The following is a 23,354-nucleotide window of genomic DNA, read 5'->3' on the forward strand; positions in this document are numbered from 1 at the left end:
ATATAAAAAAAAAAAAAAAAATTCCGCTAGTCGCGGCCGTTGTAAGTATTGTAAAAAGAAGTCAATGCTGTGGAGGTGGGGAACACACCACTAATTTTGCTACTTTAAGTCCGACCGGCATCAGAGGTCACATAACATTAATCTGTGTGAATTTCCCAAACTAGAGTAGGAAGCTGCTTAAGAGAAATATCCTCCTTTATGTGTTTTCTACTGTTAACGCTAATTAAACTATTAGAAATGTAGTGAACCAAGGTTTACTCCCTTCTCCCCAATTTTCATTTTTATTTTAACACTCAAAACAAGACAACAAGAAACAAGATGGAGAAAATTATTCGACTAGATTTAAGAAAAATGATCAGATTAATACATTATAAATTTGCAGTGTGAAAGTTAGTATAAATCAATACAGATTTATTTTTTCATTGATAATTTAACCTATCAATTAATTAGATAAATATTAGTGAGAAATGTAGCGCTGACCCCCGTTCACCCAGTCTGTTTGGTCTTATTCATGTTCCGTTCCCACCAAAAAGTGTACATGCAGGTTAGGCTGTTAGTTTGTCCCTACCAAAATTGAGACCAAATCTACGGCCTTGGAGACAGTCTGTTGGTCTTAGCAACTCGATGTGTTTTTGGTCATTTAAAACTGAATTTACCGCGGATTGGAACTTATTCTTGGCTCTCCCATCTGTGTTGTTGTGGAGACGACTTCCAACGCGCAAGAGTGACGTTGCTCGTCAAGAACACGTGACGCAAATAAACTAATCTGACTGCACGGTTACTTTCGTTCGGGCTCGAGAGGCCAATGAGGAGCTGGGTCCCAGACTGTTCTCCCAGTGTTTAAAAAATACAGGGAGAACAGTCTGGCCGTGCCAGGCAAGTAGATAAGAGGTTTCAGTGAGGTAAAAAGGATGTTCAAAATGATGGTATTGTTTCCCCCCCCTTGTTATACTCTGTGTACTGTATTTTCACTAATTGTATTGCATTTTTGTGTTCTGTCAATTTCGGTTGTATTTCCACTAGGGTTGTTCCGATCATGTTTTTTTGCTCCCGATCCGATCCCGATCGTTTTAGTTTGAGTATCTGCCGATCCCGATATTTCCCGATCCGATTGCTTTTTTTTGTTTGTTCATGATTCAATTCCAATCATTCCCGATAATTTTTCCCAATCATATACATTTTGGCAATTCATTAAGAAAAAAATGAGTAAAACTCAGACGAATATATACATTCAACATACAGTACATAAGTGCTGTATTTGTTTATTATGACAATAAATCCTCAAGATGGCATTTACATTATTAACATTCTTTCTGTGAGAGGGATCCACGGATAGAAAGACTTGTAATTCTGAAAGGATAAATGTGACTTTGTATATTGTGACTAAATATTGCCATCTAGTGTATTTGTTAAGCTTTCAGTAAATGATACTGTAGCCATTTAACTTCTGCCCAAATGCATGACGGGAAGTGCAACCATGACTGAGCGTCGTGGTACCAATTGATATATCTTCTCTGCGTTGGGAAATAACATAGGGTGTAAAGAAAAAGATCATCTACTACCTTTCTTCCCCACATTGCTTCCCACGATAATTCTAATCGTTGTGAGAGGGATTGTAAGACATTTTAAAAAAAGGCTCCGAAGGCTGCCAAAATTCACTCTACTCATTTTACACTGCCTTCTAGCTCTATATACTGTATGGGTAAAACGGCGCCATTATAGAATGAACGCAACAATGCGTGAGTGGGTCGTGCAGCGCATGCGTTAATTACATTAAATATTGTAATGTGATAAATGTAGAAAATGTTAATTCTCGCCGTTAACGTGATACATTTGATAACCCTACCTTAAGCTTAAACTAAAGACTCTAGAAGAGTGTAACACATTATGTCTGTAACGTTAAATAAAATTAGAAAGCGATTTAAAAAAAAAAAAAAAATTAAAAAAAGGCATCTCCGATATTTTTTGCCGATTCCGATACTTTGAAAATGACGTGATCGGACCCGATCGATCTCTAATTTTCACATTATATTTGGAGTGATTATTTGCGAAAATGTTATTGCTGAGGGGACTTTGAACGCACCTAAGTTGTTAAAAAAACAGTTACAGTGGGGAGAACAAGTATTTGATACACAGTCAATGGGAAAATCCATTGGCAGTGTATCAAATACTTGTTCTCCCCAGTGTATGTCAGAGTTTATGTTAGCACTTTTTAAAAGAAGTATTTTCAAAAAATGGCCAAAAACACTCACACAAAGAAAGCTCAGAATCTTAAGGGTTTAACTACTCTACTACTACAACTACTTTCTTTAGTTGAAGCCTGGGACAGTGTGTATTTTTGTGTGGGACCAAGATTGAGCTTTTTGGCAACAAACACTCTAAGTGGGTCTGGCGTGCCACGAAAGATGCACATGCTGAAAAGCACCTCATACCCACTGTGAAGTAAGGGGGTGGGTCAGTTATGCTGTGGGGCTGTTTCACTTCCAAAGGCCCTGGGAACCTTGTTAGGGTGCATGGCATCATGAATGCTTTGAAATACTAGGACATTTTAAATCAAAATCTGTTGCCCTCTGCCCGAAAGCTGAAGATGGGTCATCACTGGGTCATTCAGCAAGACAATGACCCTAAACATATGGCCAAATCTACACAGAAATGGTTCACCAGACACAAAATCAAGCTCCTCCCATGGCCATCTCAGTCCCCAGACCTTGTTTTGTTGGCAAAAGGGGGTTGTACAAAGTATTAACACCAGGGGTGTTAATAATTGTGACACACATTATTTGATGTCAAATATATTTTTTCTTTATGTGGGATTTTTTCCCCACTGAATAAATTCACTCGTATTGAAGGTTGGATTTTTCTCTTTTTTTCCATTAAGGTCCCATATTATTTGAATTAAAAAAAAATATATATATATATATATTAGAAGCTAAAAAACACATCTTTTTCAGGGGTGCCAATAATTATGGAGGGCACTGTACACTTTCTACAGTCATTTGCTGTAAAACAACAGTTAAAATGTCTGTTCTTGTGTGCAGAAGTTCAGCAGCTCACTATTGATGAATGCTGCAAAAAAGGCCAGAGTCAAGGCAACGATAACCAAGCCTGTTCGACCGTCCCACTCATCTCCTCGTCCCCTATATGCAGGTAAAACTGAGCTGATTTATACACCACATCGTCTTCTTTACAATATGGTATTATCCTGGGAAACATGTCAGCAGGCTTTTAAAATGAGATTGCTTTGCCTGTCTCCCATAAATCTTCAGCCACATTGCTTCCTTTCTGCGAACTAATAATGATGAGTTAATAACATGTCTGCTCGTAACCTGAGAAGTGCATGCCACCTTAAATGATTCCAAATTTGTCTTAATTATAGTACAAGAGGAACGAGCAAGGGGGAGCGGGCGATATAATTAGATGGGGAGAGGGGTGGGTGGTGATTACAACCCCAGGAAATACCTTGGAGGTAAAACCTGAGTGGACGGAGGATGGAGTAACAGGAACTCAGAGGTGAAAGAAGGGTGAGGAGACATTGTTGTGCCCTTAAAAGGCTGTACATGTGGAGGTGAATTTTCAAGGAAAGAGGCTTCTGGTAACAATATGTTGAGAGACGAGAGAGGCCTGTGGGCGTTTAAGCTCCTTTTCTTGTAAAAGCTCACAGAGATTCGCAAGCACAGTTCACTGATCAGACTGAGACAATTTGAAGGAAGATGGGCCCCTTTTGACACGGACGCTCCCAGTATTTACAATATAGGCAAAAATCACGCGACACTTGGCCATTATACTGACAGGAAGTTTCCCGAAGCACACCTCCCTTTTGGGAAAAGAGGAGAGACATTTTCCCTAAACTTTTTCCATAATGTTGGAAGCATTCTTATTCAAGGGTCACCACAGTAAATCACTGATGGCCATTTCTTCCTGTCCTTTGCATCTTTTCCTTCAATCTTCCTTCACCACATCCATAAATCTCCTATTTGGTCTTCCTCTTTGCCTCCAATGTGCCGTCTCAATTTCCAGCATCCTTCCACAAATATATCCACTAATATAATATCCACAAAGTTGGACAAAAACAACTGCCTAAAAATGCATTTGTAAGATTTAGGGGCAATCAATGGAAATTTTTCATCTTCACATTAACCCCTCAACTTTATTTGGTCAGGAGCTCCTGGTTTTCCTTTCCTAACTAATAATATAGAACACTGGGAAAACAATGCTGGATTTTAAGCAACCCTATGTAACTTTTCAATTTTGGTCAATTTTAGCGACGCCGGTGGACAAAAGCGGTAGTGTTTTGCCTTAAAGAAGACTGCGTTTGCCATGAAGACCAGCGTTGTTAAAAGAGCAAAAAATCGGGCAGTTACGCATTTATTTTACGTAAATATGTCGAAGTACTAGGCCAGTCTGTTAGTCAATGCGGCGGCCGCTATTTGTAAACAGAGCTTTTTCCCGTTGAAAATCTGTGAATAAATGCTTAAATCCCCGAATTCTTTATCGATAAGAACTTAAAACAGTCTCGATTCTTTGTTAAAAGAGCAAAAAAACGGCCAGTTATGCATCTATTTTATGTAAATTTACCAAAGTACGAAGCTAGTCTGTTAGTCAATGCGGCAGCCGCCATTTGTAAACAGAGCTTTTTCCGTTGAAAATTCTTGTGAATAAATGCTTAAATCCCCGAATTTTTTATAGATATGAACATAAAACAGTCTCGTTTCTTTGTTAAAAAAGTAAAAAAAAAACAAAACAAAAAAACGGCCAGTTACGCATCTATTTTACGTAAATATGTCGAACAATGAAGCCAATGCCATAGAGGTTTGCATTCTCCCATTGATTTTTTTCACAACGTTTCAAAATGTCTTCTGAACCGCTTATCCTCACAAGGGTCATGGGAGTGCTTGAGCCTATCCCAGCTAACAACAGGCAGGAGGCAGGGTACACCATGAGCTGGTGGCCAGCCAGTCACAGGGCACATCGAGACAGACAACCATCTATGCACACACATGGACAATTTGGAGTGTTCAATCAGCCTACCATGGATGTTTTTGGGATGTGGGAGAAAGCTAGAGCACCCAGACAGAACCCATGCAGATACGGAGAGAATTTGCAAACGCCAAACAGGGAGGCCGGAACCGGGATTGAACCAACAATCCCAGAACTGTGAGGCTGGCATGCTAGCAAATGTCAACGTCCTGCCTAGATTACTACTACTACTAATAAATTTCATAAAAAAACATACTGTAATTACAATCTAGCCATGGCCCTCAACAACGCTTTACAGTAAAGCATTTTATAAAAATGCCTGCCATTCGCAATGATAGACGTCCAATTCTTTTAAACGGGGAGGACTGGCTGCTAATGCTCATCTTTTAGTGCTATTGACAGCACTAGATGACACTTCTGACTGGGAGTGTTGGCAGCGATCATTCGCTGACTGCCTCTCACAGTCTAAATGGATTGCAACTCTAACTAGATTCTTTAACTAAAATAGGCTACATTGACCTGACAACACTGTAAAAAGGTACTGGTAAACTTCCAGTGACTTTTCTTGAGAAGTTAAAGTCCTGTGACAGCATAAAAAAAAAAAATCTTAAATAGCATTACTATGTAAATTAGAATGATATTTTTAGACGATTCGACTATATACAACAATTTGGCAAAGCTCAGATGACGAGAAATTAGGCTGGAGGATGACGTCAGCAGGGTCACGATTTCATCTGATTTAGAATTAAGCTCATTGAGGGGGAATTATTCAGAGCGAGGAAAATGGGACGAAGAGAGCAGCAAAATGCCATTGTTTCAATCTTTCTACTCCAATATTTTACAGGATATTCTTTTTATCCAAGTATTTTTCCCCAATTGCTAAACAAATGGTATGGTCATGACAAATAACAGTCTTGTGCTGAATGGAAAATGAAATATTCTAAATGCATTTATTCATTACGACATGGCAAATTACTCCATGATGGTCAAAACTGTCGGCTTCTTGCACCTCCATGAATGATATTTTATGCCACTGGAGTTAGTCCGGCTTTTGGCATTTCCCTGCTCCGGCTTCGGAGAGCGTAAACAAACGAGGAGGCGTGACAGCTAGCTGACATGCTAACTCGAACCGAGCCACATTTCAAAGTCTTATTCTCGCCTTTCGAAGCAAAAAAAATCACACAAAACTACCCCAGATCATCTCACACAGCGGCGGGGTTGTCGATTGTCTTCACCAATTGGCAACCCCCCCTGGCGGCGAACAAATTACAGCTCGTCGTGCCCCTGCTGCGGGAGAGCAACTGGAGAATGATTGCCGGACCAACACCCGACATCGGAGGAGCGCGTAGCTGCTCGAGCCACACCTGAGTATAGTGGTCCATTTCCGAACACACAAAGAGGGCAGAGGGGGATGGAAGTCTGGACGATATGGATAACCCCACGAGCATAAGCTGAGTATAGCGCTTTCCCGGCAGGCACGTGAAGAGGACCGAGGTTTATGTGTGACAGGCTGCTGGTCGTCGGCCGAGTGGCATTCTCGGTGGACAAGGAGCATTATCAGCTACAAAATGCAAGCCACCTCTGTATTAAAACGTGTGCTATGATCCCAGTATTTGACATAATACAAAGCACGATGTTTACTCACTTCCTCGTAAGTCAATGGTCCAACAATTGTCTGACTTGTTTTGACTAATCTCGGGGTGAACGGGAACTTTTTGAAACCCAAAAAGGCTTACACGCCTCTCCCTGGTGCAGCAACAAGAGCCTGCAGTACATTTGGCTGGCACGATGCGAAAAATATACAAATTAATCCGCAAAATCAGCTGAATCCGCAGTCTATCTGCATGCTATAAAGCAATGCTGTATTGTTAGATGCTGACCCGGGTGGCGTCACATTCACATTCCTCCTCAATCCAGGAAGTCGCTCATTTTCATGACGCTGGATTAAAAAAAAAATATATATATATATATAAATCCATCGCTTCTACACACATCCAAGCGGTCGATTTTATTCAGGAGCATAAAATACAGCGTGAAATATAAAATAAACATGCTTTTTGCTGTCATAGGCACTTAAAGCTGAGTTTCACACTACAGTCTAGTGTAAAACTGCAATTCCTGTACATTTTCCCCCATATAGTTATGTAAATTTCCATTTCTAAAGTTACCAATTTTACTCAAATGATGTAACTGGCTCCAATCTTTTATGTCTTGGAAAGTATTAGTCACAACAGACAATGATTTGCCAATGACTTGCAGGACAAAACAATGTTTATGTGGTAGTGGTTTGCAGTAATTGTGATACAGATGCTTTAAAAATGCCATGGCAAGTAAGAGCATGCAGAGGTTAATTCAGGATTGAATTTAAATCACTAAAACAAAGTCACTGTTGACGGCGATTATATTTTGCATGAGCAGTTTTAATGGATTTATTCTAATGTGATGACGTCTTTATTCTGACAGAATTGTGCAGGAGCAGTGCTGCGTTGCAGTGCTTGAGGACAACATGTGCACTACCGGCATCAACATGGCCAAAGACCAACGAACATGTGATTCTTTGTTCTCAAACACCTGTGAGACCAAAACCACCAAGGTTTGTACTTTTTGATTCTCAAAGTGACTGCCAGCATGAAAGACGAAATGGCATCCTGACCCGCCGGTATGCATGACGTCAGAATATTGTCCCGGGACCAGTTCAGTGAGCGTCAAAGAAACCTCAACAATTTTTTTTGTAATCATAATACATTAAACTCTGCTACATGTGGTATTTGTAACATGACCCATGGAGCTTCTATAAACGTTATAGTCTAACACAATCTGCTGTCCTTATAACAGTCAACCAAATAATGTGCTGGTTGTGTTTCATTGCTATTTAGGAGGCTCAGCCATTGTCTCGTTTAAGAAAAACAAAGCAATATAATTCCCCCAAAAGTCTGTCCACACTGCCCAGACTGTGATGACTGATGATGAAATCTTCAAACAGAAGGAATGATCTCAACTCATCTTGACTTAATAACATTTTAACTTTCAATAATAACACACTGACATTCAGTTTAGCAGCATTGGCCTTGAGACATGTACTTGTGATGTGTGATTGCCAGATGTGCTGTGATTGTTGCCTCCTGGGGATGACGGGCCAGGAGCAGGGACTTCCATGCGACCACAACCTGTCTCTTGGTTACCAGTGTGGCCTGGTGTACCGTGCCTGCTGCGTGTCCGGAGCACCTGACAATCAAACAGAGCCCACAGTGCAAACTGAACGTGGGTACAAGGAAGTGCATGTCACTTGGTGGTGGGAAATAACGATTAAAAAAGTACAGTACAAATACGAGGGGTATTCAAAAAGTAATGCACCCAACTTTATTATGTACAAACAAATTATAATAACAATAGGAGTGGGAACCTCAGGGCATCTCACGATACGATACGATTCGCGATACAAGGCTCACGATAACGATTATCTCTCAATATCACGATACAGCGATTATCGATATATTGGTCAGAAATTGGATACATGATATTCTACGATACACCTGTTGAAACGAAAAAAAAAAAAAATCAAAATAGAAAAAATACTGCTTAAGTCATTTATTAAACAGTGACACCTTTTCTGTGCAACATTGCTGTAAAATATAAATCTACTGCAAATTGTGCACCTGCACATATAGAGGAAACAAACCACAACCACTGATATCTCTTGGAGAGATTATGATGAATGGCACCCTTAATTTCTTTAAAGTTTTAAATCTTAAAAAAAAAAAAAACAGTGCTGTAGGTGTCAGTCAGCAGTTGAGCTTGGAGTGGGGCAATGATAAAAATGGTGGGTCTTTTCTTCGTATATGACCTTTGTTGCCAAAAGCGTTGGTTTGAGCACTTCCACTATCTGCTTTATCATTTGAGATGTCAGACTTGGTCAGTCACAGTCTTCCTCACTTTAAAAACAAAAAAATTAAACAAAAAATATTAGCTACCACATAGTTTTTGAGTTGAAATCCTGATTTTTTTTTTTTTTTTGTGTTTGTTTAAAGTATTGAATTAAAAAATATATATAAATTGAATGTATAGAAATTAAAAATGCAAAAATTACCTATTTTTAATATGTAGGCTAATCATGCACATCACTTTATATATCTTGGAACCTATTCAAACCATTTTTTATAGCTTATTGTATCAAAATGGCAGTAATAACAGTTTGTATAGTAAACTAGATTACTAGTGGTTCATTAGAACTAGTGGTTCTCAAATAAATCGGTAAATTCATGTGGGCTTGTTTGATATTCATTTTCATCCAGTTTAGGGTCCTGGTTTATTTTATATCATTCAACACCAAATGCCATCAAAATAATACGTGTAAATTTAAAAACAATTACATTGCAAAACTTTACCTCAAGTGATGAAAGCGAAGCAGTGAAGAAATCCAGTGTGCACTTCGTCACCAGCTCCCAGTGAACATTATTTTTGTTAGACATTTCTTGCATACAGCAGTCCTTCTTCACCTTACTTCCTTTATTGTTGGTGTAAAATCTAAAGTGTGTCCCCATGTGTGATTTGTAGCAATATTTTTCTCTTTTTTTCCTCCACCGTTCTCACGAAGCTTTTTTATTTTTTCAACCCACTTGGAGCTTCCTGTTCTTCTCTAGACGACTTGTGCGCACTTTACCTTCACCACCACTCCCGAGCGCCCCTAGTGGACCGCTAAGGAATTGCTCAACAAACATTGAGCAGTTTACAGCAGCCATACTCCATTGTATGGCCAATATGTTAAATAAAAGTATCGATACTTGGCGGGAGCATATCGATAACCGATCGGGTCACAAAATATCGCGATATATCGCTGCATCGCGATATTGTCACACTCTTAAATAGCAACATGTATTATACATCAAAAGAAAGGTACAAGTGTGAGGATTACATTTTTACTTCTCCACATAGTCTACACCTCTTTCAAGTGCTACAGTCCACCTATGAACGAGGGCATGTATACCAGTGTTGTAGAACTCAGCCGGTTGATCTCTAAGCCAATTCTTGACAGCAGTTTTCACTTCGTCATTGCCATATCGGTTGCCCCGGAGTCCTTCTTTCATTGGACCAAAGAGGTGGCGGTCTGACGGTGCCAAATCAGGAGAATATGGCGGATGTCCATCCAAATAAAGTGATGACCTCCACGGTCCCGATGCTTGTGTGAGGCCCTGCATTGTCATGCTATAGGAGGACATTGGCCATGTCCAAGTTGGGCCGAACACGTCGAATTCTTGCTTTGAGCTTCCTAGGAGTCTCAATGTATACCTCAGAGTTAATGATTTCCCCCTTCGGCAAAAAATCCACAATGATTACACCTTGAGAATCCTAAAAACGGTGGCCATAATTTTGCCAGCTGATTTTTGGGCCTTGAACTTTTTGGTCTTATCGGCTATGCTGGCTTTACCCACCTCTTCGTGGTCTGCAGTACTGTTTTTAAATTGCTGTACCCATATTTTTACAGTACTATAGTCCATGGTATCATCCTTGTAGACATTTTCCAGCCGATTGTGAATCCTCAGAGGGGTTTCTCCCTCTGCAACAAGGAATTCGATTACAGCTCTTTGTTTCTGACGAGCTTCAAGAGGGGCAGCCATTTTGGAAGCTAGTCTAAGCTTTAAAAATCTAAAATTAAGAAAAACACAATCGCAAAAAGGTGTGTCCTATCAGGTTTGTGCCAAATATAAACAAGATTGGAAATCCTGTACGAGCAATGCACTTCAGTGCATTACTTTTTGAATGCCCCTCGTATATAGGCTACTTAGAATCATTAGATAGGAGATAAGCTAGATATTTAGTCCCACACTGCTCTCTAGTGGATATATAGGGTTATTGCTATTAGATATGGGTAATGGTATTGTGAAGAGTTTAAGAACCACATCTTTATTATATGCATCCAACTGTAAAGAATCTTAAAAAAAAAAGAAAATAACAACACAGAATTTTATATGTCTAATGTGTAATAATTTAGAAGAACTTAAATAAAAGCCAATATTTCCAGGAAGTGGCTGCTCAACATGGGGAGGGGGGCAGCCATATTATTATTATTTATTTATTTATTTATTTTTTCCGTGTGTTTCAACATAATTTTTGCCATTGTCAGAGGTCGAAGAAATTCTCAATTAGCGTATTTAAATACCGTAATTTTCTGACTATAAGACACTACTTTTTCCCCTCATTTTGAATCCTGAGGCTTATAGTACAGGGTGACCCAAAAAAAAGTTTACACTGCCATAATATAACTTAAATGCCATGTTTATTCAGTTTAGAATTAGAATTTAATCACAAATTATACATTATTGTAAAGAACATGTACAGTACACTCTATTTTTCAATGTGTCCTCCCTTAAGTGTCACAACAGCCTCCAGGCGCCTGCGGGACGCTTGACAGGTCTTCTTTATGTAAGATGCTGTCATCTTTTCCCAAGATCTAACAATGGACCTCTCCAAGGCTGCCACAGAAGTTTGTGGCTTCTTACAGGCACTGTCCTCCACAGTTGCCCAGATGCTATAATCCAGGGGATTGAGATCTGGACTCTGGGGTGGCCACATATCACCTTGTCAATCAACTTTTTGGTCCACACAGATCGGGTTTTCCAGACCCAGGTTTTCGTGAGGCTGTTCCAGTATCTTTCAGCTTCTTTTTAACTTTGTAGACTGCACATCTGGATATTCTCAGATTTGCTGCAATCTCAGTAGGTGTCAGACCGGCACGCAGCAATTCAGGTACAGCTAAAGTTTTCTTCATTTTCAGCAGAAGCACAGGAATTGAAGAGACGAGAGATTACCAGCTGCATTGAGTGACCTTAATGAATCACTTAAGCATGACAACCTATTTAGAGATGTTTCAATGGCTTTTAAACAAGCAGTCAACTGAGTGTAAACTTTTTTTGGGGTCACCCTGTATATTATAGTATAGTGCGGCTTATTTGTTGATTTATTTGGGTAATAGGCAACACTTTATTTGATAGCGGCGTCATAACACTGCCATAAGACCATCATAATGATGGCATGACACTATCATGGGCATTAATGAATACTTATGTCAGATGTCATTAAGTGTCATCCGGCAAATTACCGTATTGGCCCGAATATAAGACGGTGTTTTTTGCATTGAAATAAGACTGAAAAAGAGGGGGTCCTCTTATATTCGCGGTCTAGACATTATACCCATTCAGGACGCTAGATGGCGCCAGATATCATTGAAGCGATGTTCTATCATGACAGATCTCAGCTACTCTCAAGTTTAACCAATTTGCATTATTTTATTACAATGTTTTTCCTTATTCAGATTTGTTTCAATACTACAGTTACATTTAGACTTCACTTTGATGGTTAATGCAGTTATTGCAATTTTGTTGTTTTATCACAATAGATTGGTTTATTTACTGTACATTTAAAAAATCAGAAGCCATTCATTTACGAATGTGATTGCACTTTACTTTACATATTTAAATGTTCAGATAATTAATATTTGAACGAGGCAAAATGACATGATTTTTCTCTCAGATATATTGTTATAATCATTTGTTTCGGATGAACTGTAATTATTTTCTGTATAAAAATTAATTTGGTGCTGAAAAAGTCTTTTTTCAAACTTGAGTCTTGAAAAACAGGGGGTCGTCTTATAACCAGGACCGTCTTATATTCGGGCCAATACGGTATGTCACTAACTCCATTTATGCCCAGCTCCGATCTTTTACATCCATTCAAAAGTGAGATCATTTGCCGGACGACACAAAATGATATCCGTCATAAGCATTCATTAATGCTCAAGGCAGTGTCATGTCATAATTATTAGAGATGTCCCGATCGCGTCCGATCATGTCATTTTCAAAGTATCGGAATCGGCAAAAAAATATCGGACATGCCTTTTTTTAATATATATATATTTTTTAATTGAATCATTTTCTAATTGTATTTAACGTTACAGACATAATGTGTTACACTCATCCAGAGTCTTTAGTTTAGGCTTAAAGTAGGGTTATCAAATTTATAGCGTTAATGGCGGTAATTAATTTTTAAAAAATTTATCACATTCAAATATTTAATGCAATTAACGCATGCGCTGCACGACCCACTCACGCATTGTCACATTCAATCTTTAATGGCGCCGTTATACCTATATATAGAGCTAAAAGGCAGCGTAAAATGAGTAGAGTGAACTTTGGCACCCTTTGGAGACGTTTTTTAATTGACTAAAGCTTTACAATCCCTCTCCCAACGATTAGAAATATCGTGGGACGCAATGTGGGGAAGAAAGGTAGTAGTCAATCTTTTCCTAACACCCTATATTATTTCCCAACGCAGAGAGGATATATCAATTGGTACCACTACGCACAGTCAAGGTTGCCCTTCCCATCATGCATTTGGGCAGAACAGTTAAATGGCTACAGTATCATTTACTGAAAGCTCAACAAATACACTAGATGGCAATATTTAGTCACAATATACAAAGTCACATTTATCCTTTAAGAATTACAAGTTTTTCTGTCCGTGGATCCCTTTCACAGAAAGAATGTTAATAATGTAAATGCCATCTTGAGGATTTATTGTCATAATAAACAAATACAGTACTTATGTACTGTATGTTGAATGTATATATTCGTCCGATTTTTATTCATTTTTTTTCTTAATGCATTGCATTGCCAAAATGTATATGATCGGGAAAAATTATCGGGAATGATTGGAATTGAATCGGGAGCAAAAAAAAAAAAAAAAAGGAATCGGATCGGGAAATATCGTGATCGGCAGATACTCAAACTAATCAGGAGCAAAAAAACATGATCGGAACAACCCTAATAATTATGATGGTCTTATGGCAGTCTTATAGCGCCACTGTCAAATAAAACGTTACGAAATACCATAACGAGAGATTAATGTAATAACTGGAACAGTAACTGAAGAAATAATTAGCACAGAACATGAATTTTGATTGTTATTTAATTCTGTAGCGCTGTAATGCATACTAGGAGGCCTGTTGGACGACAACAGTGTTGACAGCTGGTGGCAGCAGAGGTTGACTGTCTATCTTTTGGAGTAAATATCCCATAGTGCAGTAAGGACAGCTGCGGCTTATCTATGAACAAATGCATTTTTCGTATCAAACTTGGTGGGTGGCGGCTTATAGTCAGGTGAGCCTTATCGTCTGAAAATTACGGTACTTTGAACAAGTGTCTTTTAAATGAATGTCATTTATACTAAGTTTTGTCTTGCACTTTTAGGCATTCTGGACAACCAAATAGTATGCCAAATTATTTTTGGATTACATAACAAGAAAAGACCACATCTTATTATTATTATTTTTTAATTCATTCTTTTAAAAAGAATTTTAGCATTGTTTCAGCTTTAGGTATGAAAGACTGATGTTTTCTTGCCATTCATTATGTATGACTGCATTTTTTCAGATGGGAGAAGCTCAACTCAAGAATGGTCTACAACTGTTTTAAAGAAACTTTAATGACCATTGAACGCAATCTTGAATTTGGGGCAGTTTAAGCAAAAAAGTTTATGTTTCTGAAAAATTAAAAACAAGTCATGGCTTTGTACCTGTAAACATTGTAAAGTTGTTCGAAAATGCTCAATATTTTAGCCACAGTCTCTCGAAATGTAATATTTAAGTATCTTATGCATTTAAATATTTAAAGCTATGAACAGTTACACATTTTGTTTGACAGTTATCCCAAGAAGCCACTAAACAAGGCGCTTTGTATCTTACAGTTCCAAATAAAGATGAGACCAAGGACACTGGAGACAACTCAGTATTAAGTGATGAGTGCAATGGTGGAGTATAATAAGCATTTAATTATTTTTGGATAAATAGTTAACTGGTGAATGCTCAGCAGTTTTATTTTTCTTTCTTTAGGAAAATGTGCTCATAATTGTGTGGGTAATGATACCTGTGGCTGTTTCAAAGGTTACCAATTGAAGCCAGATGGAAAGAGCTGTGAAGGTAAGAATTTGTTTCATTTTGTTGTGTTTTATTTTTCTTATTCTCCTTTCTACTCAATAATCATGGTCTCATAGTTCCTCATTTTCTAATAACGTAGACATTAACGAGTGTTGGAGGGGAGCTAGCAACTGCCGAGTGGGCGAGCGTTGCATCAACACCGAGGGCTCTTTCCGTTGCCAGAGAGAGGTCAGCTGCGGAACCGGCTACGAAATGACAGACAACAACAACTGCAAAGGTCAGTTATTCATGCATAGTTGTTTTTTTATGTGAGGCTTTGAGTAATTAATATTTATATTTTCAGATATTGATGAGTGCGAGACCAAAATGCACAACTGTGGCCCAGAGTTTGAGTGTCAAAACACCCAGGGCTCATTTCGTTGTCTCCCTAAGGTCAAATGTGGTGCTGGTTTTATCCAGGATGCATTGGGCAACTGCATTGGTGAGTTACATATATTGAACATGATTTACTAGGATCTATGACCATTGACCTCATTACCCCAAATTTAACTCATTGGCTGCCATTGATAGTGCTAAACGTCCAATCTATTTGGGACTGGGGATGAACGACGATGGATTGAACGTCTACTTGTGACAAACTAATTTAAATTTACAGTGGAAGAATGAAAACACCCACATTATTGGACGTCTACCATCGTCAATGGCACTGAAAGAGTTATAAAACCACATTCGCATCATATTACAAACATATCTAAGTTTGACAATTTCTTCATTCTTTCTAGAGTTATCTTGAACAGACAGACGAATAGACATACATATGGAACTGAATACATAACCTCCACCTTCCTTAGGTTTCACTTTCCTGCATGTTTTTGAAATTTTAGTCTACATATTTGGGTAGGACTGTGAACAGGTCCATAGATTTCTCACCAGTAATGTCATAAATGTCTGCATTACAGATATCAATGAATGTGTTAGCCAGACAGGTCCGTGCCAAAGGGGGCAGCTATGTATTAACACAGTGGGCTCGTACATCTGCCAGAGGAACTCCGTCAACTGTGGACGGGGCTACCACCTCAACGATGACGGCACACGTTGCATTGGTATGACAATCACTGAGCACTACTGTAGACTCGTTTTTAACTAGGGTTGTCCCGATCACATATTTGTGAACGTGAATTCGAGTCCAAGTCACCTGATTTTGAAGATCTGCCAATACCAAGCACCGATCTGATACCTTGAAAAAAGTACGCCCAAATGTAAAATATTTCCATATTGTAGACATTAACACTCTTGCACGATGCTCTTACCGTTAGCTTCCCACAACAGTGGTGTTCCGTTTTTTTCCATACAAAACATACGTTTCTTTTGACAACACCAGTTGTCACCGGGTTATGAAAGAGTTCTGTTCCTACGCTGGCGACGTAACCCGAATTTCCGCGTAAATTGAAATTAACGCTTTAAGTAGGGGAGACTGAAGTAATGTGAGACATAGTGTAATGTGAATCTAAGTGATCTAAGTGACATTTGTAATAATGCAACTATCATGTTTTCAAGCACCTACCAATTCACCTTGTCATGAAGAAAAGCTCCTCCTACTGTGATAAACATGTTTTTACATGTTTACTTTTTTTAAAATGTAAAAGTAAATTTTCTTTCTGTCAATTTAATCAGCTGTTGTGCTAAAGCAAATTGATTTAGCTCAAAAATATTTTATCCCACATGTTGATGAACCAACAACATATGAAACCATGTGATGATGATAGTTTAAGATTAGCCTCTGCTGCCAAGAGAGGTTTTTTTTCGGTAAAGTGAGGCTAAAGTGAGACATGATACCACTTTAATTTAAAAATGTTTTTTTTTTTTTTTTAACTAGTTATATTTTCAATTATCATTCTTCTTGAGTACATTCTGATAATTTCCATAGCCAGGAAACATCCCAAATTAACTCATTCACTCCCAGCCATTTTCACTGGAGCAACCCCCTTTGCTCCCGGCCGTTTTACTGGATTTTGATTTTATAAGGCCAACAGAAAATTCTGTTCTATTTCTATATAAACATGGAACGCACCAAAAAAGACTAGACTCTCTTCTTCCAGCAGGAAAAAAAAGTTAGTTCATTTCTTTTTCCATTCTTTAGAAATCAGCATTAGAAAAGAGCTTAGTCTGAGCAATTTTCCAATTTCTGACACAGCTATTTTTTGCTTTCGTGACATCCCAAACATCTGAATGATGTTTTCCTTCTACAAAATAACATAAAATAACAAAATAACATAAAATAACAAATTAAGCTTTTGATTCTAAAGTAACAATTTATTTACACATAACTAAACTATTGAACTGTTGAACTATTTGCGCACACAACAATTTACTTGAGCATAACATCCGGGGAAGGCTCTCAGCTGCTCCCGGTTGAATGAGGTAGCTCCCAGTAATCTGATGAGTCCGGATCAAGATCGGTCTCGCTTTTTTCATCATCTTCATCGTTGGTTTCAACCTCGGGCTCAGGGGTAACACGACGTGAGCTCCGCCGAACGCGTGTGGAACCTGATGCTGTTGTGGCCGTCTCGGCAGACGGGGTAAACCTCTCTTTCATCACCGTCTGTCTCATCAAGATAGATTTTTTTGAATCCTTCTTTGACGATGGTTTCGTTTTCTTTTCAAAACACTCCTCCAGTGTCGATTGCCTTTTTTTCCCCGAACGTTCTCCACATTTTTCTCACGCGTCTTCACAAGATCCCTCCAACTTCCGTTTATTGCTTTAAAATGGGTTTTGAGCATTGTGCAATGCAGCTTAGTTGCATCAGAACCTAGAGAGGCCTCTTGTCAAAAACAAACGTAAAAGACGTTTTTGGGACGCTGAAATAATTAAAAATAGAACGTATTTATACGTTTTTGGGAGCAAATGAGTTAATAGGAAATATGTAAACTTTACTGGTTTGTTTTAGCTTGTTTGGAGGAGGGCAAATGTAAAAAAAATGTCTCACAATGCCCCAGTCTCCCCACCCCTAAATAACTCCTAAATTTCAAAATAACTATCCAAAAACATGTATGATACATCATTGTACTGTCCTCGCCAAGTGTTGGAGCTAAGTCCTAGTTAGACAGTGAGCTAATCTCCGAAATGACAATGTCAGACGTCCATGCGGTTTGCTGACTTTATTCAGCTCATGACATCAACACTTGCAGAATGAAAACAATTCAAATTTGTGTTTATAACTAGCTGCTAATACAGCAGTACCAATCAATACAAACAGTTTGCATTTATCAGTTAGTGTCCACACATCATCAAAAAGAATCACATAAACTCGCCCCAAGTATTTAACCACAATTGAAAACACACAATAAACAGTACAAACGGTGTTATTTACAGGTGTTGCCTCTGTGGATGCTTCACAAGCAACAAAGGTGCGCGCAGGCTTGCAGCTGTAATCTTTCCCCCCTTTCTCTCACTCAGCTGCGCGACTTTTTCATGGGCGCAAACATAGGGGGAGTTTGACTTTTGGGGCAGGGGTGGCACAACATGTTGATGACCCCGAAACGCAGTCTCAGCAATAAAATTAACTTACAAGAATATTTATAATAATAAGTTGAAAATGAGTGTTTTTTTTTTTTCTTCCCATCATTCTTGTGGGGAATTCTAAATCAGGCTGCTTAGGACAGCTATAGATTTCGCCAAGATCGTCATCCATTGACGCGCGCCGGTGTCATGCCAATGTAGTTACACCCGTCAAAAATTGTATCCCCTGGGCGAAGCCACTGCGCTGCACTGATTTGCTTGATTTCCGTGTTTTGGTGGTGTAGTTATCTACGAGGTTTTAAAACTTGGCCCATCTATTTAAAAAAAAAAAAACGTTATTCTCTGTCATATTACGCAACATACGTACTGAACGTAAAATAAGGCATTGTTTTACTGTTTTACTCGTAGGATGACCTATAACTGTTATTACTGTAATTCAAGTCCTGTATGGAGTTTCTACAGTTTAGTAAACGTTGATGTCCAAAATATATAACTTTGATTCTTTACTGACTTCAACTAATTGTACACGCCACCATAACTCATAACTGATGTGTGTGTAAATGCGCGTCCGCGGCCAGGGGATACAATTTTTGACGGGGGTAACTATATTGGCAAGACACCGGTGGTGGCTCTGTTGTACAATTAGCGTCTTTAGTCGGGCGAATTGAAACTCCGCTCACCATTTTGGCGTTGCTTTCTGGCGTTTCATGGTCCACATTTTCAATCCTTGGTTCTTGCTCAGTAGTTGTTGTCACTTTTGAAAGCTTAGGTTTGAAAAAATTACGTATATCCATCTTGCCTCTTCGGTCCTCGGGTGGTTTTGGCTAAGCAAAGTAACAGACCGATTAGGTGCTAGTCACATGATCTGTTAGAAAAATAATTTTGACCCATTATAAAAAACATCTTTTTTTTCATTCTTTTCTGTTGTGTTTTATTGCCTTACAACTTTTGTAGACAATATTTTACTGGAAAACTCTTAATTTTAAAATCATATATAGGAAAGTCGATTACCATATTGGCCCAAATATAAGACGGCCCTGATTAAAAGACGACCCCCACTTTTTCAAGACTCAAGTTTGAAAAAAAAGACTTTTTGAACACCAAATTAATTTTTATACAGACAATAATTACAGTACATCTGAAACAAATGTTTATAACAATATATTTGAGAGAAAAATCATGTTTTTTTGCTTCATTCAAATCTTAATTTTTGAACATATAAATATGTAAACTAAAGTGCAATCACATTCGTAAATGAATGGCTTCTATTTTTTGAAATGTAAATAAACCAATCTATTGTGATAAAACAACACAATTGCAATAACTGCATTAACCATCAAAGTGAAGTCTAACTGTAACTGTAGTCTTGAAACAAATCTGAATTAGGAAAAACATTGCAATAAAATAATGCAAACTGGTTAAACTTGAGAGTAGCTGAGATCTGTCATGACAGAACATCGCTTCAATGATATCTGGCGCCATCTAGCGTCGTGAATGGGTATAATGTCTAGACCGCGAATATGAGATGACCCCCACTTTTTCAGTCTTATTTCAATGCAAAAAACACCGTCTAATATTCGGGCCAATACGGTACATGCAATGACACTTTTCGGCCACCGGGGGGCTGGCCCCCCTGGCCTCCATACAACTCCGCGTATAGGCGCTAATGCGCTCTTCTTCATGTGCGCAAATAAATTCTGCGTGTGTACATGCGCTTTTACTCGCGTGCCATTAGTACTACCTGCTCTACACTTCCTGCGCCAAAATAAAAGCACGCATCACATCACGAAAGTCAACAATATTTAAAAGAAAAAAAAACAAAAAATGAGACTCAGGAGTCATAAAGTTGAAATCACGCAGGTCGGGCACGTTGTAATCCGGGAACTTCCTGTATCTTTGCACAGATATTATGTTGTTCTTAGCCCTTAAAAATTAAAATAAATAATAAATATTTTCCAACCGATTCTAATCCTCTGAAAAAGGCATAATTTCTGATCATATGATTGGTTTGGGGACATCCCTAGTTTTTACATGCAATGCATTAAAACAAAAACAAAAAAACAGGACTGAGTGTCCAAGGTCATTTTGTATGCAATAACATGTTCTTTTAAACTTCCAAGATATTGATGAGTGCAAAGGCCCCGAAAAGGTATGTGCAGGTCACGGCTGCATCAACACAATGGGGTCCTACCACTGCCAGTGTGACAATGGCTACAACTTCAACAGCATCACTCGCCTCTGTGAGGGTAAGTAGGAAGAGAAGACAGGAAGTTGGACACCAGCCGAAAGCGTAGGCCTACATAATACTTTACATATGTTATATTCTAGATCTGAACGAATGCATGCACTACCCTGGACGTCTTTGCGCTCACAAGTGTGACAACACTCCAGGGTCCTACAAATGCAGCTGCACCACTGGTTTCAAGCTGTCCAGGGACGGAAGGAACTGTGATGGTAATAGAATGGCTCCCGTGATCATGCTAATGAGCCAGACTTTCTTATTCTACTCAGTAATGTTTTTACGACACTAAAGTTTTTAACTCGACATCACTACTCAAAAATAGACTTAATGCCATTTTCAATTCAACATTAATTAAAAAAAAAACAACAACACTAAATTGAATGATTTAAAAAAAATAATTCTTTCAGTGCCGTTGATGATAAGATATCCAGTCATGAGGTGGACAGTCATCCTCCTGCTGGGAATTGAAATGAAATGTCACTAGTAGACATCCAATCCATTTAAACTGGAAGTGCTGAATATTCATTTATTATCTGCCAGCCATCCCATTTCAAATGGATTGGATTTCTAGCACCGTCATTGGTAGCTAATGAGTTAAAATCAGCATTTGTTACTCATCTTTCACTACCATTGACGGCGCTTCACGTCCCATGGGATGTCTAGTGTTGTACGTACGTATATGGCACAAGGAAAATCTAAAAATATTCTCCATTACAATTATTATGAAGAGTAGTGCAAAATCAAATTTACTCCATGACAACAAATTTCCGGTGACCTGTGCTAAAAACTGATAACTGGGTATCCAAAATTTTTGCAATAAAATATTCGATATATAATATACAGTCCCTGACAAAAGTCTTGTCGCTTATCCATTTTGTAGTTGTCAGGATTTGCGGGCAGGCAGGTTGTATGGACCCAAATGCAGGAAAAAGGAGGTGAGGCAGATGAGCGGTGCAAAAAATGATTTAATTAAAGCCAACCAAAAAAAAAAAAAACAAAGTACAAAACAAAGGCTGTGGTAATCTAAAGAAAGCACTGCTTTTCAAAAAACTAACTTGAAACACGAGGGCTTTGGCTAGATGCGAGAATGCTGACCAGAACGTGGACATGGACGTAGACAATGATGCAACAAGGAGTGACAAGAAACTGGGTACTTATATACACACACAGACAAGGGGTAACGAGACAACGAGGAACAGCTGAGTAACACAAGAGGATGCAGGTTGGAGGATACACTGGGAGCAGGCAGAACAGGTGAAATCAATGGGCAATCACAGGGACAAGTCACACTAGGAAAAACCAACACAAAACCTAACAAAAGTTTTGTCACCTACAGAAAGTAGTGTGAAAATTGAACAAAATGTGTTACATAAGCGAATTAAGTAGTGGTGTTGTGAGATCCAAATTTAATATTTTGTATGACTTCCATGGGCTTCGGCAAGGATTCATACAATTTATTGATGAAGTCATCAGGAACAGAGTTCATCAACATTCTTGGGTTTCGTCCTCCATGCTTCCTCTTTCATCCTTCCCCAGAAATGCTCAATGATGTTCATGTCTGGGCTGGCCAGTCCTGGAGGATCTTGATCTTTTTTTGCCTTGAGGAACTTTGAGGTAGAGATTGAAGTATGCGATGGAGCACCATCCTGCTGCAGAAGCTGTCTCTTTTTATGGTTAGGAATGTAAGAGGCAGCTAAGATTTGTTGATATTTCAGACTATTTATCTCTCAGGGTGCAGACAATTAAAAAACCGTGTGGCATTTGCCAATGCCCACAGCCTGTCAAAAGGATGGACGATGGAAAAGTGGCAAAAGGTGGATTTTTCAGATTACTTTACCATTGAATTACACCACAGTTGCCACAAATATTGCAAGAGACCTACTGGAGCCAGCATGGATCCGACAGTCACTCAGAAAACAGTGAAGTTTTGTGGTTACATCATTACCAAAATCATGGGGGTGTGCGAGTGATCTGCAGGGTGGAAGGCAACATAAATAGTCTGAAATATCAAGAAATCTTAGCTGCCTCTTACATTCCTAACCATAAAAAGGGACAAATTCTGCAGCAGGATTGTCCTCATCGCATACTTCAATCTCTACCTCAAAGTTCTCAAGGCAAAGAAGATCAAGATCCTCCAGGACTGGCCAGCCCAGTCACCAGACATGAACATCATTGAGCATGTCTGGGGTAGGATGAAAGATGAAGCATGGAAGACGAAACCCAAGAATGTAAATGAACCCTGGGAGGCATGCAAGACTGCTTTCTTTCATGTTCCTGATGACTTCATCAATAAATTGTATGAATCCTTGCCGAAGTCCATGGACGTCACACAAAATATTTAATTTGGATCTCACAGCACCACTACTTAATTAGCTTATGTTATGTAACATATTTTTTAGGGCTGTCAAAATTATCGCGTTAACGGGCGGTAATTACTTTTTAAAATCAATCACGTTAAAATATTTGACGCAATTAACGCACATGCCCCGCTCAAACAGATTAAAATGACAGCAGTGTAATGTCCGCTTATTACTTGTTTTTGGTGTTTGGCGCCCTCTGCTGGTGCTTGGGTCCAAATGATTTTATGGGTTAAGCACAATGAGTGAGCATGGTGTAATTATAGACATCAACAATGGTGAGCTACTAGTTTATTTTTTGATTGAAAATTTTACAAATTTTAATAAAAC

The 23,354-nt window shown here is 38.7% G+C and overlaps 1 protein-coding gene across 2 annotated transcripts in view; it reads left to right on the forward strand.

Annotated features, from left to right (window-relative positions):
* Positions 1–23,354, forward strand: part of fbln1 (fibulin 1) — a 101,466-nt gene that overhangs the window by 16,877 nt on the left and 61,235 nt on the right. For both annotated transcript variants that reach the window (XM_057836945.1, XM_057836946.1), the window contains exons 2-11: positions 3,039–3,147; positions 7,441–7,570; positions 8,079–8,238; positions 14,716–14,778; positions 14,861–14,947; positions 15,045–15,182; positions 15,249–15,386; positions 15,865–16,008; positions 20,546–20,671; positions 20,754–20,879. In XM_057836945.1, coding sequence (XP_057692928.1) covers positions 3,039–3,147; positions 7,441–7,570; positions 8,079–8,238; positions 14,716–14,778; positions 14,861–14,947; positions 15,045–15,182; positions 15,249–15,386; positions 15,865–16,008; positions 20,546–20,671; positions 20,754–20,879 — 1,221 coding nt within the window. The remainder of the gene's footprint in view (positions 1–3,038; positions 3,148–7,440; positions 7,571–8,078; positions 8,239–14,715; positions 14,779–14,860; positions 14,948–15,044; positions 15,183–15,248; positions 15,387–15,864; positions 16,009–20,545; positions 20,672–20,753; positions 20,880–23,354) is intronic.

The sequence above is a fragment of the Corythoichthys intestinalis genome, chromosome 5 (genome assembly GCF_030265065.1).
Source record: "Corythoichthys intestinalis isolate RoL2023-P3 chromosome 5, ASM3026506v1, whole genome shotgun sequence".
Classification (NCBI taxonomy): Eukaryota; Metazoa; Chordata; class Actinopteri; order Syngnathiformes; family Syngnathidae; genus Corythoichthys; species Corythoichthys intestinalis.